The sequence below is a fragment of the Eumetopias jubatus genome, unplaced genomic scaffold, assembly GCF_037043125.1.
Source record: "Eumetopias jubatus isolate StellerSeaLion01/CBP00866 unplaced genomic scaffold, mEumJub1_p1.0 scaffold_10, whole genome shotgun sequence".
Classification (NCBI taxonomy): Eukaryota; Metazoa; Chordata; class Mammalia; order Carnivora; family Otariidae; genus Eumetopias; species Eumetopias jubatus.
The window spans coordinates 97,883,493-97,900,708 of record NW_028274816.1 but is presented as its reverse complement, the minus strand read 5'-3'; the positions used below and the strand labels follow the sequence as shown (position 1 = coordinate 97,900,708).

Sequence of the window (17,216 nt, the reverse complement as noted above, 5' to 3'; positions counted from 1 at the left end):
AAGGTGTAGAGAAAATACCGTTTATTCAGGTGGCCGAGGGAGCATTGATCAAGGAAGTGACCTCTAACCTAAGGTGGAGGGTTCTGGATAAGCCCTAGAAGAGGGGATCTATGAGCCAGACGGGGAAGGAAATATAAAGGAGGGTTGCTGAGGCAGGGATGGGAACAGCATTCTGAGGAGTAGGAACAGCACAGCAAAGCCCAGAAGCATGAAGAGATGATGCGTGTTCTGAGAACTCTAGGCAGGTGGGTTGGTTGCTGCAGAGCTCTGAGTGGGGCTGATGTACGGTGGGACGTAAGCTGTGCAGTAGACGCCGTCTTGAAATCTTGCCAAGGCGCCCGTTCAACACAAGCTTTAGTCAGACTTCAAAAACCAACCTGAGGAGCAGTGAATGAAGCACCTGCTCCCACTGAAAGTGCATCCAGAACCATGCTGGTTTTCTCAGTGCTTCCTGTCAGCTGTAGTTTCCCCCCTTAATGACTTTGCATCCTGGAAAATTCCCCCGTAACTGCACAGTAGAGTTTCCCCAGGAAAATCCCAGTGAGGCCCTAGATGAAGACCTATTTTTTGTAAAGGCACCTAAAATTTCCAGTATAAATTCTGCCTGAAACATCTGGGTCTTCACCCATCCCAGAGCCCTGGTGGGGTCCTCAGAAGCAGAGGGTAGCTCTAGGAGATGGGTAGCATGTGCTGTGCCTCCCTCTAGGGGGTCAGGGTTTGCCATCACAACCCTGGTGAGGAGCTGAGGGTCCTGCGGGGACTTGGGGGGCTCTGCCGTAGAGGCGCGAAGCCGTAGCAAGAGCTGCTAGCCAGTCGGGATGCACGTCAGGGGAATCCCAGCCTCGTGCATGCATGTATTCCGTTCATTCATCCATTTGCACACGTGGGAACGGCATCCCCGCCCTGGACAGCGAGGGGTTGGATCTTGCACGAACCTGGGCCAGGTAGGGAGTGCCTCTGGCAGAAGGGGGCCTTGTGCAGCGGGGGAAGGAGTATCCACCCCCAACTTTTCTTATCACCAGTTCCAGGACCTCAGCCTGTGTCTGTCCCCTCACACCTTTCCCCGCACCTTGGGCCCTCCTCCTCGCCAAGGCTGGCCACGCACAGGGCCTCTGCCATTTTGGTGGAGGATCCGAGGGCAACGAGGAAACAAAGCCAAGGTCCTTGTTTGGTAGCTCTGACTCCCTCTTGGAAACACCTCTGGACTAGGCCTCTCAGTTTTATGCCTGAAGGTGTGACCCCTCCTCCTCCTCCTCCCAGCTCACCTCCTCCACCAGGGCCATGCTTCCTGGTCAAAGTCCCCCAGAGCCAGTTAGGACAAACCATGGGTGCTAACCACTGTCCATCAGTTTCCCTCTCCTCGAAGGGGCAGCTCCGTCTGTGAGGTCGTCCAGCCCCACGGCCTCTTGTTGGGCTCACCCAGACACTTTCCTTAGGTAGAATGTGTTCAAAAGTGAACACGGGCCAGGTTAGGATTTACCAGATAGTGTGAAAGTTAGTTTTGTTTGAGACTTTAATCAGAACGTGTGTGTTTGTGTTGTACGTGCGCATGCGTGTGCACATAAAACCTGAGGCATAAGGCAGAATCTTTAAGACTTGGGATAGGCACAATCCTGGTGTTAGCAAGTGTGACACTCTCCATGTGGCGGAAGAAGGCCTAGGGTTAGCAGGCCAGCATGAGCTCCTCACCTGGAATTTAGTGGAAAGTGGGGCCCTGCTGACCCATGACACATTGGGGATGACCCATGACACACTGGGGATGTTTTCTTGGAAAACATCCTAATAATCATATGCTTTGGCGATCTCCATGAACTCTTTGGGCGTGAAACACCTTTAAACCAGTGGTCTCCAAAGTGGCAGGGTGCAGCACAAGAAGATCCAATGAGCTAAAGAACATTCTAGAACTTCTATCCATTTCTTTGTCTCTTCTCTTTTAAAAGTTCTATCAGAAGTAAGTTTTATAATGTACATCGTATGTTGGCATCGTAGTATATGTATTTAGCTGATAAATAACCACGAGGACGTTAGAGTGTGTGGCCACTTGCAGTCCTTAGGGGATGAGGACGGATGAGGGAACACAGTCCAGTTTGGAGATCACTGCTTTAAACCATTGCCTGCCTTGTTTATTTTTAGTTACTCTCCTTTTTCAGTTTGTTCCCCTCCCCCATGTGCTGACTTTTATTTTGATTTTATTTATGTTTATGTTTAAGACATCCACACCTTCCTCTGCTAAAACCCTGAAAACTAGGCCTTGCCTTAGCCCCCAACGCCCCACTCCTGGTAGCTCAGACCCTTTGATCAAACCCTCCAGCCCTGCCGTGTGCCCAGAGTCATCCTCCTCTCCTAAACACGTCTCTTCTGTCACACCCCGAACTGGCAGTTCTGGAGCAAAGGAAATGAAAGTCAAGGTAAGGAAACCACCTTTGAAAAGAATCAGGCTGCTCTAGTATGGTTTTCAAATGGATGCTGTTTTTAGCCACAAAGACCTTCCTTCAGAGAACCTCTTACCTAGAAGCACCACGTAGAACAGTGAAAATTCTGGTTGAACTGGGACGAGGGGGTGTGGCACTGGTTTTCTCAGACCCTCCCCCCCCCCCCGCCCTGTTCGTTTGTCCCTTACAGCACCCGAGGGGGCCCTGGTTTGAAAAATCACCACCCTAACTGGGAGTGCTTCTAGGTCGCCCCCTTGTGGGTTGGATGTGGCACCACGCCCAGAGCCAGTCCCGCAAGGGCACGCTCCCCTCACTCCCCTTGAACCATCCTGTGATCTTTGGTGAATGTCAGTTTCTTTTTTGAGTTTGTGTTATGTGTCAAGGTCAAACCCAATAACTGCACCCAGTCAGCAGACGGCTTGCACACCGGCTCTTAACCACTGGCCAGTTTGCTAACTGGCACTGGTGTTCACCCCGCCAAATGCTCTTAGCCCTCTCAGGAGTCACCGAAACCTAAGGGCTGTTTGGGAGAGAACAGAAGAATGACCTAGCTCTGTTAGCACCCGCGGTCTGGTTCATCAGTGTCCCTGGGAGCCTCTGGTGAATCCAACCACTGGCAGTCAGGTGAATCCCTGTGGAGAGTTGGAAAATGGCCGTCCACACAGGAATGTCCTGCCCTTCGATCAGCCCTGGGCGGATGATGAGCCTGATCGTCACTCTAAGCTCTGTTACCTTTTGATAAAACACAACAGCACAACTCATGCTGAGAACTCACGTAAACTGTTCCTCCAGGAGCCCACAGTGGTCGGGGAGCTTGGCGATTGGGTGGAGCTATGGGTTTGTGCGGCCGGCAAACCCTTGAGATTGTGGAAGACGCTTGTTGCATCTAGCAAGCAAAGGGTCACCCCAATCTTAGCCTCGTTTTGAGTTAAGGAGGTTGAGTGGGGCTGGCATGGACTCTAGGTGAGAGTCACCTTTCCCGGTCGTAAAAACCACTGTACGGTGCTTCGGTTGACAGGGGGCGGATGGTAGAAGCGGAACGAAGATCGCCACACCCCGGGGAGCGGCCCCTCCAGGCCAGAAAGGCCAGGCCAATGCCACCAGGATTCCAGCGAAAACCACGCCCTCCCCAAAGACCCCGCCGGGCACGGGTAAGAAGACCGTTCTCTGGAATCCAGGTCAGGGGCAGCTGTCAGTAGGGGCCGTCCTCAACTTTGAGGGCCCCTGGCAGTTAATCACTGCCGTAGCTGAAGGACACACGGACACCTGCTGCTCACTAAACACCTGAGTGCTCATTTTTGACAATTTTCCAAGATATTGAATCCCCACTTTTGAGCGATGACGAAATCAAGGCCCTAAGAATGTGCAGGTAGAAGTCTGAGCAGCCCACTTCAAGCAGGAAGAGCGTGCAGCCGCGTGACTAAGTGGCAGAAAGGGGATGCTCTGAGTTTCTCTGACACCAAGCCTCGGGGCCCCCGCCTGGCGGCTCTGTGTCTCTGGAAAGAGAGCAGCAGCCGGGATGGGTCACTACAGGTGACCTCACACCAGGTGTGGCCCCCGCTCAGCTGAACTTGCTGGAGTGGGCCCTTTGGCGGGCCCTGAGTGGCTCGGCTGAGCACCGGCAGGCTGCGCCTATATCCCTGCGCTCGTGTGAGTAAAGCCCAGTTAGTTCTGAGTACCAGGCAGGCTTCCGTGGAGTAAATCTGCTCCCAGTGGTGCTATAAAGAATAGTTGCCCTCTTTGGGGATGGGAGACAGCCAGGCTGAGCTCCTCTCTCCCACTCCCACCCCTGCCCCAGGGGCCCTGTCCCAGGTGACCAGGTTTGGCTTCTGCACAACTCAGGGGGCATCTGGCCTGCCTTAGCTTTGGGGTGGTGCTCAGGGCCCCGTGGATCTTGTACAGGCCTCGAGAAGCCCGGACTGGTTCAGGGGTCTCTCTGCTGTGCGCTGACCCTGGGGTGGCAGCTCAGAGCCCTTTGTCTGCATGTTTTTGCAGTGATGTTTGCCTCCTTTGCCCTGGGGTGGTGCTTGCAAGGATGTTCTGCTCGCGAATGCCCGCTGGATGGTTTCTTCCTGTCTATAATTCATATGACATAAGAGTAATTCACAGAATTGTGATTGGATTTGGTACATGATTTTGATCCTGCTTTTCTTCACTTGGCATTAAGCCAGTTGACTCACACAACTCACATTGCTGGGAGCGAGAATGTGCCTTTCTCTTTGGATCTCCCCTGCATTTGGGTGGCAGCTTGCGGGTGGACAGACCTCAGTGGGCCACCTTGACCTGTGTCCTGCCAGTGGGGACCCCTGCTCCCTGAACACACTCCCTGCCCAGCTCACCTCTGCCCTGTGGCCTGGCTGGTGCCTGCAGCATGAAGACTCATGGAGGTCCCGTTTAAGCTTGATTATAATGAGGCTTTCTGTGGATTTTTCTTTTTAAGCTACCAAGCAAGTGCAGAGAAAACCACCCCCTGCGGGGGCAAAATCCGAGCGAGGTAATTCGGGGGCTGCTTTGCCCAGTGGGGCACTCGCGGTGCGTGTGTGGCTGTTTGTTGGCCTAGGTTTGAGAGCAGAGACGACCTGCTTCTGAGGTGTGGGTTTCACACATTGAATCTGAACGCAGAACCGTCCGAATTCCTGCTGCTCTTTTTGTGGCTCACGCAGATGCGTCTGTCTGACGGACCTTTCGATTCCCGCGTGTTCTCATGAACTTCATCCGAGGCTCTGGGGGCAGGAAGCATGAGTCTCCAGCTGTTTTGGGGTGCTGGAGGCTCGGCCCAAGGTGGAGGTGTGAAATTCCCGCTGACATTTATGAAACACACACCCTGTGAGCACTCACCCCTGCACCAGACACTTGTCCTGGTGCTACATCCAGCCTTCAAATCAGCCCCATGGGCTGTGGCTGCTCTCCCCACTTTCCAGATAAGGACGCAGGCTTAGGAGGTTGAATGGCTTGCCCAAGGTCAGTCTGCAATTAAGTGGCGCAAAAAGGATTTGCAGCCACCCCCAAGTCCAGTGGTCAGCCTGTGTGCCTGGAGGCAGGAGCAGGGGAGCGGGGGGCTGAGCCTGGAGTGGAGGCCCCATCTGTTGCTTCCCGATGTGGAAAAAGAGGAAAAGCTTCGTTTGTTCTGTTGCCCCAGAGCTTGACGACCTTAGGAACGTCCCACAGACATGGAAATTCAAACTCTTAAAAATGGCGGGGCTTCCTCTGCCCCTTGATGAGAGAAGTTGCCTTTTCACTGCTGCCCAGCGCTTCCAGCCAAGAGCCACCTTCTCCAGGGTGGGGCCTGCAGGTCCCGGTTTGGTATAGATGGTTCCTGGGGCAGGGACCAGGGTATCTGGGAAGCTTGGAGGTACCAAGAGAGCTCAGCCACCCTCAGAGCTGAGGGGAGCTGGGCCCTCACCCAGGCACAGCACCCAGCCCCATGGCTCTGAGACTCAGGTGTGCTCAAGAATCCCCAGGGAACTTGGGAGCAACCGGCAGGACAGGCCCCAGCCTAGGGGCTTCTGTCATTCCAGGGCTGGACGGGCCCTGGAATCTGCATCTTCCAGGTCCCACGCCTGACCCAAGGCTCTGGAGATGCTGACGCAGGGGTCCCTGGGCCACACTTGGAGAAACGCTGCTTCATGGGGCTCATGGAATAGTAACTGGAGTGTGCAGGGGTCTGGGAAGTGCAGGACGGAAGCAGGCTGAGGAGCCAGGACTGCGTCTGTTGGGGAAAGAGCAGCCCCAGCAGCCTTCCTGGCAGTTGGGAAAGGTGCATGGACAGCCATGCATCGGTGTAGGGGGGAGTTCTTGGAGAGTGCAGGACAGGGAGGCACAAGGGGACACGGCTCGTCTGGAGAGCTAGGGACAGGTGCACACAGAGCAGGCATCCCGTTCTGGAGCCCACATGCCACAGAGGGGTCGGGGAGGCTGCACGGGGGCCTGTGGGGAAAGGGGCCTGGAACTTGCTGAAGAGCTTAAAATTCACCCAGTGGGTAAAGGGTCTAATAGATCCAGACAAGCGTGTCCCCTGGTCCTGTCACCGTGTCACCCTTATTCAGGGAAAAGCCACATAGGATGGCACTAGAGTCTTTCAGAGCACATCTACGCGCATCCGCGCCTGGCCTCCCTCCCTGCGGGCACTGTCGTTATTCTCATGTTCCAGTTGAGGCCCTTAAGCTCTTGAGAGGGAAGGTGACTTGTCTGAGACCACAGAGCTAGCTGGACCTAGTCTCTTGACCCTGGGGCTGTGGGGCAGAGTTGCCCCTAAGGAAAGGGTACCAGGCGGTCCTTGGTGACTGCTCTGTTTCCTCCCTGGGAAACAGGGAGTCTCTGTCCCTAAGTAACCAGGCCTGGAAGAAGAGACATGTCTCTAGAAATGAGGTCAGGGGCAGCCTCCCGCTGGCTTAGCGGAGCCTCCGACTGGTTCCTGCCTGCCTCACCAGCCCTGCGTCTGGGAGTGGGCCCTCGGGACAGGCAGCCCCCAGGGCCTTTTCTGGCTCCCACCCACCCCAAGCGCTGGCCTCACTGCCTCCTGTCTCTGCAGGTGAATCTGGGAAATCTGGGGATCGCAGTGGCTACAGCAGCCCCGGCTCCCCGGGCACCCCTGGCAGCCGCTCCCGCACCCCGTCCCTGCCAACCCCGCCCACCCGGGAGCCCAAGAAGGTGGCGGTGGTCCGCACCCCACCCAAGTCGCCGTCTTCAGCCAAGAGCCGCCTGCAGACCGCTCCCGTCCCCATGCCAGACCTGAAGAATGTCAGATCCAAGATCGGCTCCACTGAAAACCTGAAGCACCAGCCAGGAGGCGGGAAGGTAAGGGCGCACGGGCCGGGGCTGGCCTCAGGACGCCAGGAGAAGGAGTGTGGGTCCCCCCACCCCTGCGGCAGAGGCAGGAGAGTGACCCTGCCCCCGCCCCTCCCCTCACACCCTGGTCCCTCCCGGATCTCTTCAAGGAAAGGCAGCTCTGGTTCAGTTCTGTGTTGGGGTCACCACCAGGTGGTGAGTGCCCGGCCTTAGGGGAGAAAGTACTGGTTCTTTCCTTCCCTGTTTGAGCCCCTGCTGAACGGGCAGTCCCTGAGATTATGAGGTTGGCTGTATGACCTGGGGGCACCCACAGGGGTTCCCCAAACTGTCTTGTGTTTCGAAACGACCAATCTGCAGGTGAGTGTCTCTGGCGTTCGTTGGACACCAAAGCGAACCTCTATGTTAGGTTACTCTAAAATCCTCAGTTCTGGGGGAATTTGGGGTACCCTTCTGAACAACTGGTTCTTTGGGGCAAGCGGGCGCTCGTGAGATCTTTGGGTTTCCTAAAGGTGGAGAAATGTGAGCTTCCCAAGGCCTAAAGTGGTGGGAGTTGGGGACTGACCTGGACCCCCTCGTCCTCCTCTGCCCCGCCCCCCCGGCCCCCGTTGTATGAGTTTCCCAAGGCTGACACACAAAAGACCACAGACCGGGCAGCTTTTGTAACAGAAATGTGTTTCCTCACTGTTCTGGAGGCCGGAAGTCCAAGATCAAGGTATCGGCAGGGCTATTTTTTTTGAGGTCCCTCTGCTTGGCGTGTGGATGGAGGCCTTCTTGTGTCCTATTGTGGTCTTTTGTCTGGTTGCCTCTCTGTCCCAGTCTCTCCTTCCTAGAAGGACACCTGTTATACTGGATGGAGGCCCACCTCTTGAAAGACCCTATCTCCAAATATGGTCCCATTCTGAGGCACTGGGAGTTAATACATCATCATATGAATTTTGGAGGACACAGGGCAGCCCCTAACAGCCTACCCCACCCCCAGTACCAGGGGGCTGGGTGGAGAAGGGAGAAGAGGTGGCTTATGTGGACTACAGAGGACCAAGGCTCCGTTGTTAGGAGCACAAATGTGTTGGGCCTCCCCAGCTTGGGCTGTTTGGGGGGCCATGAACCTCCTGCTGTGCTGGGCAGATGTTACAGCACCCAGAGCCAGCATTTCCCTTTAATCAGTCAGAACCACTCGTCTACCCCCACAGCGGGGGACCTTTGCACTATTGATGTCACTCTTGGCTGGAGCCTGGGTCTCCGTGAAGGGAGGGCGTCTCAGGGCTTTCTGTCCACGTGGGTGCCTTAACCGAAACTCTGTGCTTTGCTCCCCATGGAGCCTCAGGGCCTCCCCCTGGCCTTTCCCATCCTTGGGGCCTGAAGAGTCCTGCCCAGTTGGGAGGTCTGGGTGCCTCCCAGGGTAGAGCCCTGGGGCCCACGGCCACTGGTCTGTGGTCCACAGGGTTGGCGCTGGGCCCTTGTTTATTTTTCTGTGGTGTTTGCCTGGGCTGCTCCTTGTAAAGATCCTGTGTCCTTCCAGAAGAGACTCTGGGGCCGCTGGGGTGTTGGTTGCAAGTTGACCCCTCCGCAGAGCTTTGCGGGCAGAGGGTTGCCAAGGTGGTGGGATGATCCCCCTGGCATCCGCACACCTCCCTCAGCACCGTGAGCGTCCCGCGTGTGCCCTGTTTTCATAGCATAGCGGGACCATTTGCCCCTCGTGTTGAAAAAGGGCAAACAAAACCCCACCCAGCCAGCTCTACATCTACAAGATGGTTGTGGGGCTGTGACCAGTGTCTCAGGACAAGTCATGACTGCAAGAGGCACACTCACCATCAGCATCCCCCAGCCCGTGGGCTGTCACATACCAGCAAACACCCACCTCTTCCTTCCGACCCCGGCCGCACCGCCCCCCCCGGCCACCCTGAGTTCCTCCAAGGTTAGCTCGGAAAGTGTGGGCACCCCTGGCCCATCCAGCAGTTCTCCAGAGACCCCAGTGCCGGGGCTGAACACTTCCCACTGAGGACCTTTCTGGGGCCAGGACCTGCCCCTCACACCCAGGGCCGCCCCGTCTGTGGGGGAGGGGGAGTCCGGTGGATGGGAGCCAGTGACCTGAGGCTCCGAGTGACCCACTTCCCCCCCCTCAACCATGATCTTACCATGCTGGGTGCAGACCTATGTCCTCATTTACTGAAGGATTAAAGGGGAGAGGGCGACTTTATTCGGGACTCAGTGTGAGAAGAGGCAGGGAAGTGGCCAAGGGAGGAGTAACAGTTTCCCTTAAATCCCATGGAAAACCTAGAAAATTGTCGGAAACCTCAGCCATAACAAAGAGGAACACTAATCTCCAGGGAAAAAGAAGAGCCAAGAAACAGGAAGGCAGGCACGTGGGATCTGTGGAGAAGGCCTTCCGCATGCCAGGACTAAAGGCTTCCTGAGGCCTCCTTGAGATCGCTGGGGCCCCGGGGCCTCCCGTAGGGCCCGGCAGACCGTAAGTGCTCAGTCGGTGCTTATCTCAGCTGCAAAAGGGACGGCGCTGTGAGTCTGAAGAATACCATGACCCCTGGAATAGCAGGTCCCACTGAAGAAGAAGCAAGAGGGTCCAGTCTGAAAAACCTGCAGACTGAAGACGCAGAGGATCAATGTAAATCAGTGGCTGGGAAAAAAGTGTAAAACATCTGTGTTCTGCGTTGTACTTTGTTTTCATGATGTGCAACTATGAGCAGGTATTGCTTGAAGATTCCAGAACGGAATTATTTTTCAAGGAAAATGCAGATAGTCACTTGGCCGCTTGGCCAGAACCAGCTGAATCCACCAAAGATTGGGAGAGAAGGCAAGGCAGGCCAGCGTTGTGGACAGGTATGCCTGCTCCCGGGGACAGCAGCTCTCCTACCTGACAGCAAGAGAATCACCTGGGGGGTGGGAGGGGAGATTCTTTTAAAAATCCTAGTGCCAGAGCCTTCCCCAGGCCCATTAGAATCTTCCAGGGAACCTCCCCAGGTGTTCTCAATATGCAGTCCCCGCTGAGACCCAGATTCTCACCTGCTGGCTCTGGCCTCAACCCCAGTAGGGTCTCCTGTGCACCCTGGATCTGAGGACTGATTTTCCTCTTTCAGGCCTGACCCTGTCCCTTCTCAGATCCCATGCACCTGCCTCCTCCTTGGTCAGCTTATTCCCAGCCCAGGCCCAGCCCCTGTGTCCTGCAGCCTGGCTCTGACTTTGTCCCGCCCTCTTCTTGGGTGGGGAGGTGTTCAGACAAGAAGAACCAGCTTTGGGAACACATCTAAAAAAAATAAACTACCCACGCAGGTGTAAGTGATGTGAAATTGACATCCTTTCATCCCAGCAGCTGGAAATCAATACAGTCCCTTTGGACATAATGAAGGAATGTCCATAGTTTTCACAACTTCATTCTGCCAAACCAGTGATCTGTCAAAGGGTCTCTTGTCTCCTTCCTCTGGACTCAGCTGAAGGTCACCTTGAGATCTTTGGGTCCCCTCACACAGAACAGGAGAAGTGTTTTGTACTCTAAAAATGGGGAAAGGAAGAAAATCCAACTCAGAAAAAGCTTTAAGCACAGAAGTGTGCGTTGAGCTTTATTTAGAATTGCAAAACAAAACAATTTAAAGGCCTGACAATAGAGAGGTAATTAATGGTGATGCCATACTATAAAATATTATGTAGCCACTAAAAATATCTTGAAAAAATTTTTATAAATATAAACATTTATAAATGTTATACTGTGAAGTTAAAAATAATAGTGTAGGGGAGCGTCTGGGTGGCTCTGTCTTCGGCTTAGGTCATGATCCCAGGGTCCTGGGATCGAGTCCCACATCGGGCTCCTTGCTCGGCGAGGAATCTGCTTCTCCCTCTGCCCCTCCCCCTACTCGTTCTCTCTCTCTCAAATAGATAAAAACGTAAAAAAAATAATAGTGTAGGAATATTCAGGTTTTGCCTACTGTTGATATAAAAAGTTTGCAGAGAAAATGAAACTATGACAAAATGCCAATAATGACTCAGAGATTGTGTGTTTTTCCCTTTCCTCCCAAATTTTCTACAGTGAAAACATTTCTAATCAGAAAAACATGGATAGGAATACATTGTACCTGGAAGTGTTACAGTAGATGATAGTAAAGCAAAAAAAAAAAAAAAAAAAGAAGGACATAGAAAGTCCAAGCAATTGAGAAGGGAAATTTTTAAACACCAGGAATTAAACTGTATGACGGAGGATTTATCAGATGCTATGCCAATAATCCATATAGTCTGTAAAAAAAAAAAAAAAAAACCTATAAATACAGGGAAACATTGCACTTGTCTGTTCCCTCAGTGTCCTGCCCCAGAACCTGATTGTATACATATCAGCTACATTACCACAAATACTTGGGAATTAAAAAATTGTCCTGTGTCATATACTCTTAGTTTGGAAGCGAAGAATGCCTTTTCCGCGTGCATTGGTAACAAACACCGTATGTCATGTGGAGGTTCCCCTAAATTGTACTTCGAAGGAATTCATCATTTTAAATGCTTTTGTTATTTAAAAAAAATTAAATGGCTGCAGCAGGGTGATTATGTTTTTGGTGGAAAAAAGAATGCAGATGCAGAGGTAAGAGCAGAAATAGATTTGAAAACACAACCAGTACAACAGCACAGACAATAGCACTGAAAGCTTGTTCCTTCCTCCCGTCCTTTGTTCATTCACTCGACAGTCCTGGGGCCCCTCTGAGCGCCAAGCTCTGTGCAGAGAGTTCCTGCCCCCGAGGCCTAGAGAAAAGGGGGCGTGAGGACAGGTTGGCCAAGGGAAGGAGATGCAGCAGAGAGCCGCCCTCACCGGGGAGGGGTCCCCCACATGGAAAGTCCCCCACGCGGAGAGTCACCTGTGTTACCGACCGTCACCCACAGTGCGAAGTGTCACCCACAAGTCAGAGAAGACAGGACAGACCCTTTTGGAGACCATCACCTGGTCTCTGAACGGACAGTCCCCTGCACAGAGTGCTAGGTTCACAGGCTGAAAGAAGACAGAGGGAAACTGCACCCTGGAGATGTTCAAAGCAAAAGCAAAATTAAGCTAGAACTGGCACCAGCTGGGGCGGCCAGTTTAGGGTTTAGGGTTTAGGCTGGAGTTGTGTTTGTTTACACCAGAGCTCAGGGCAGTTGCCAGCCGATGGAGGGAGGTCCCTGCCAAGTCCGTGGTGAACCAGCTGGGCCTTTGCCCTGACAGGACAGGAGAGAATGGAGGAGGAGGGTGGTGGAGGGCACTGGCCGCCCGGAGGGACCCTCAGGCTCCATGGTCTGTGCGTCGTGGGGACTGAGGTTGGGAGGATCAGAGTTGAAAGGCAGGGTGGGTGAGGGCTCCGTGAGGTTAAGGCAACCCCACTGAGAGCCCTCAGCATCCCTCTGTGTGCTCAGTGCAGAGCACAGAGGGAAGAACAGGAGTCCCAGGGACCATCCAGAGTGGGAGAGAGACGGAGCTCACTTGGGGCCAAGGCCACCTGGTCAGAACTGGGGTGGTGCCTGTGGCTCTGAGGACGTCCAGACCAGTTGTGCGCTGCAAGGGCCCCAGGCGGGACAGAAACCAACCAAGAGCCGAAAGATTCCCCCACCCCTCCCCTCGCCCATCATCCAGAACCTTGGGCTGCAATATTTCAGGTGGCCACTAGATGGCAACAGAATGCTGCCTGTCTCCACGCTGGAGCACTGAAGACTGTATTTTTAAAATTCGTTATATTTAGTGACAGAGTCCCAGTTCTCGTTGTAAAAAGCACACAGAATATTTACGTGGAATAAGTTAAGTCAGCTTGTACCTGGTATAGTCTGCCTCTCCTGGATCAGGGCCAGGGACTCAGCTGAACCTGAGCTGAGGTGCCAGGCCCTGCAGAACCAGGTTGGGACCCTTCCCTGGGACAGCCCTCTAACTCCCAGGCCCTCTGGGCACCTCTCCCTGTGCACAGCATCTGTATCTCTGAACAATCTCGTGTAAATGCCATCATTTTAGAGATGCACCAGGTATGTCGACTCCAGTGGAGCCAACCTGGGCCCAGCAAGCACCAGGCTATGCTGGAGACAGGCTTTGCCAGGGACGGCCGGTGGACACTGGGCCAGCCTGGGAGCTCCTGGGGGGAGGAGTGGGCCATCTGGAGTACCTTGAGAGCTCTGAGCCCACACCGAATCAGATCAAGGCCCAGGGAGCCTTTGGGACAGCTTCACATCCTCAAGGAAATAGACAAAACCAAAGTGGAGCTGTCCTCAGCCCCGCCCCACCCCAGCCTCTCCCCCTGGATCAAACCCTGACCGCAGGAATTTCTCCCTTGACTGTGAGTCCCCTGGATCAAAATTCGGAGCTCCGAAAACATTGTTCTTTCCTTTGATGAGGATTTTCAGTGTCTGCTCAGAGCTGAGGCTCAACATCCTACATGTTGCTCTAGCCGAGAAATTAAGTTTCTGGATTCCAGTTTCAATGCCAACCCTTTCATCTCCCTTATGTAAATCTAACACTCTGTAAAGGGTGTTGACTTTATCTGACGACTAACAGTAATTCAGGTCTGCTTTGTAAATATCCTTATGTCTACTGCCAAATCCCACAAAAAAAACTTGTTGCCTTTTGTGTGGGATTGGAACGAGAAAAAGCCACATAAAAAAAAAAAAGTCTACGTACATTGCAGATCTTGTTGTTGCTTAATGTCGCCAAATTCATTTGGTGAAGTTCTTAAAAGGGTTAGTTCAGAAAACAAGGTTATCTTCCTTGAAAAACTGGCAAGTTTTCTTTGTGGAATAAAAAGAGTTAAGTAGCTCCTCATGTTTCCCGTTTTGCCTTGGCTTCCAGGAAGCTCGGAGTTCAATATCATGTACAGTCTCATTGTCAGTCCTGATGACCTCTCCCTCTTTGACCATTATCCTTTTAATTTTGTTGTGTTAATATCTGGTGTGTTTGCGTGTGTGTGTTTTCTAATACTAGACTGCCGCAGTGCCTTTGTGAAAGCAGGCAAGTCGGCTTCTGGGACTCAACCAGTGGAAAGGGATGAGTAAAACATGATCCCCACAGAAGGAGTTCAGGTTCGACTCCTTAAAATCTGAGGATGGCATGAACTAATTCAGAGACATTGTGTGCCGAGGGGCAGCGGCAAGTCTTTGAGAAGCAGGGTGAGAAAGCCCGTCCCACTTGCTGCTCCTGCTCCAGCCTGGGCTGAGACACGGCCACTGCATCTCCTTGCCACCAGAAGAGAGTTTCCGTGTCCCCCGAGAGTGAGTGTCCTTGTACTTGGTGTATGAGACACCCAGCTTGAGGGAGCTGGGGCAAAGCTCTGTTGTCACGTGGGGAGCCTGTAGTTATGTCCTGATTGTGAGAAGGTTGCTGAACCTCTCGGGACCTCAGATGGCCTCCTCATCACGAAGTTACGGGCATGGAAGGTGAGGAAGATGATGTGGAATTAGAAATTTACCCAACCTCTAAATGAGGAGTGGTTTTTACGTTTAAAAACCAAAGAAGAGGGGTGCCTGAGGGGCTTTGTCAGTTAAGCATCTGACTCTTGATTTCAGCTCAGGTCATGGTCTCAGGGTCATGAGATCGAGCCCCACCTTGGGCTCCACATGGGGCATGGAGCCTGCTTCAGATTCTCTCACTCCCTCTCTTAAAAATAAGTAAATAAATAAATACCAGAGAAATGACAAAGGAAGAATCTGAGTCTATAAAGGTATAAACATTCGTAGAAAAAAATACATCTACCAGCAAAAAGGGGGCAAAGGGGCAACATCGTAATAATAAAAAAAAAAATGCAGAATAAGCCAACAATGCAGTCCCATTTATTTTAGTGAAAGAAAGCAAACCAAGTCTTTAAAATGCCCGACGTTGGCAGCCATGTGGCGAAACGGACTTTCTTGATGGTGTCCACAGGGTAAATTAATCCGACCCCTTTTGGAAAGCCACTTGGAGAGTCGTATTGAGAATTTTTAGAATATTTATAACTTTGACCCAGAAATTCTACTTCTGGGACTCTGCTGTGAAAATAATCTATAATATGGAAAGAACTCCTTGCAAAAAGATGTTCGTGGTGAGACTTTCTGTTATTTAAAATAAGTATCTGATCACACAGATGTCAAAAAATGGAATATGACATATTATTTAAAATAGTGCTTTTCGTGACTGTAGATAAGACAAGTGCTTAGAAGGTGATGGTACTTGATAAAGCAAGATATAGAAGTGTGTGTAAGTAATTACTACCCTTATATGTACGTGATGGTAGTTTTATTTATAGATCTGTGACTTCAAGGGAACAGAACGAAAAGTGATTGTCGTGTTAGGGTGGTGGGAAAACTTTTGTGTTTTTTGCTTTTTTTAAAATATATTTTTCAAAATCATAATGTTATGTTACTTTTCTAATGAAAAAAAAATACATAGCTTTTTATTTTAAAGGAACAGAGAAGAGAATGAAAAAGGGGGGGCAGGTGTGTGCTTCCCTAGTGTTTTGATCCAGACCAGTGAGATTAGGGGAAAAAATGGGATGGGGTCCAAGAGAAGATTACTCTGTATTTTGTCAGGCTGAGGACATCTAAAAATGATAAACATGATCTGCTACCAATGTAATTTAATAACCAATAATTTAATAAAGGAAAGGCCGTTTTAACACAGAAAAGTAGGATGGACAGATTTTGCCATCATGTCCTCGTTTCCTCATTTTGCGGAGGACCTGCGGCCCCCCCTTGAGGGCTGGCTCTGGCTCTGGGGTCAGGGCTTGGGACCCTTCTCCCCGCCACGAGCCAGGCCAGGGCTCTGTGACTCCTGCAGCCACAGCTGCCCTCACGGATCCCGAGTCTCCGGAGCAGGGGGCCCCCGCCCGCCGTTCACAAAGGCCACAAAGGAGGGGTTGGTGCCATTTCCTGAATTTCAGAGAGCAGTGCTGGTTCTTACTGGGGAGCTCCGGCTCTCCAGCTGGTGGCTGTTCTCAGTGGGGAACAGGGACACTGTTTCCAAGCAGGGAGCTCCTGTGGGGAGAGACCCCGGGGATAGAGATGTTATCACTGCTTAGACAGACCAGACTCTCCTCCTCTCTGCCACGGTTGTCTGTGTATTTCAGTTTTTAGAGAGATTGAGTAGAAATCAGTCACTGCTAAAACAGGGATCTCTCACGCGGAGGCGGGGCTGGATTCGTCTTTCTCTGTAGAGCCATCTGCGTCCCCCCTGAGAGGAGAGGTCAGCGATTCGCAAAACTCGCCAAGCGTCCGAAAGAAGCAACCGGGGGAGCCTTCCAGAAGCACAGAGACGGAGATTCTAATTCTAGGTCCGGGTGGGGTCTGGGATTAAAAAAAAAAAAAATCTGGTGATTCCAGCGCCTCCCAGGCTTGAGGGCAGCCACAGAAAGCTCTCGTGAATGTTCTGGTGGGCCTGGTAGGTGTGTGAATGAGGACACAGATGGGACTTTGTATTTCTTTGATTTATTCATTCAGTTACATAATTGAGCACATCTCACTCCATCCCAGCCTGGTGGACACTCAGCTGTGGCTTATAGGCCTCCGACGTGCTCTGGGGGGGCCTCGGTGATGCGAATCGCCTCGCGGTGGATGTGCTTTCTAAACCCAGCACTGTAAAGTGGAGCCCGTCACCCACAGTTCTGGAATGCCTTCCTGGGGCAGTTCCCCTGGGACGGTGTGACTCAGACCCCCTGCCCTCAGCCTGGGGCCTCGTCTCCCCGCCTGGAAGCCAGACAGGGGAGTATGTTAGTTCAGAGCAGATGGAGCTGGGCGCGGTATGTCACTCATCCTTTTTTCTGGCTATCAAAGGTGCAGATAATTAATAAGAAGCTGGATCTTAGCAACGTCCAATCCAAGTGTGGCTCAAAGGATAATATCAAACACGTGCCAGGAGGAGGCAGTGTGAGTACGCTCACACTTTCCCTGCGCCGTACTGCGGTTTGTAAGCAGCAGCATGGGTGTGGACACATGCGAGACATTGCAGAGAATAAACCATTCTCCGGTTCGGGGTCTGTCTGTGGCCCCACTACCCGTAGCCCAGGCTCCCCGCACGCGTGC

General features: G+C 52.5%; 1 protein-coding gene across 1 annotated transcript in view; it reads left to right on the top strand.

The window, feature by feature from the left end:
* The window catches only part of MAPT (microtubule associated protein tau), a 96,559-nt gene that overhangs the window by 70,621 nt on the left and 8,722 nt on the right, over positions 1-17,216 (top strand). The window contains exons 8-11 of the mRNA XM_088028213.1: positions 2,211-2,408; positions 3,451-3,583; positions 6,964-7,229; positions 16,968-17,060. Coding sequence (XP_087884339.1) covers positions 2,211-2,408; positions 3,451-3,583; positions 6,964-7,229; positions 16,968-17,060 — 690 coding nt within the window. The remainder of the gene's footprint in view (positions 1-2,210; positions 2,409-3,450; positions 3,584-6,963; positions 7,230-16,967; positions 17,061-17,216) is intronic.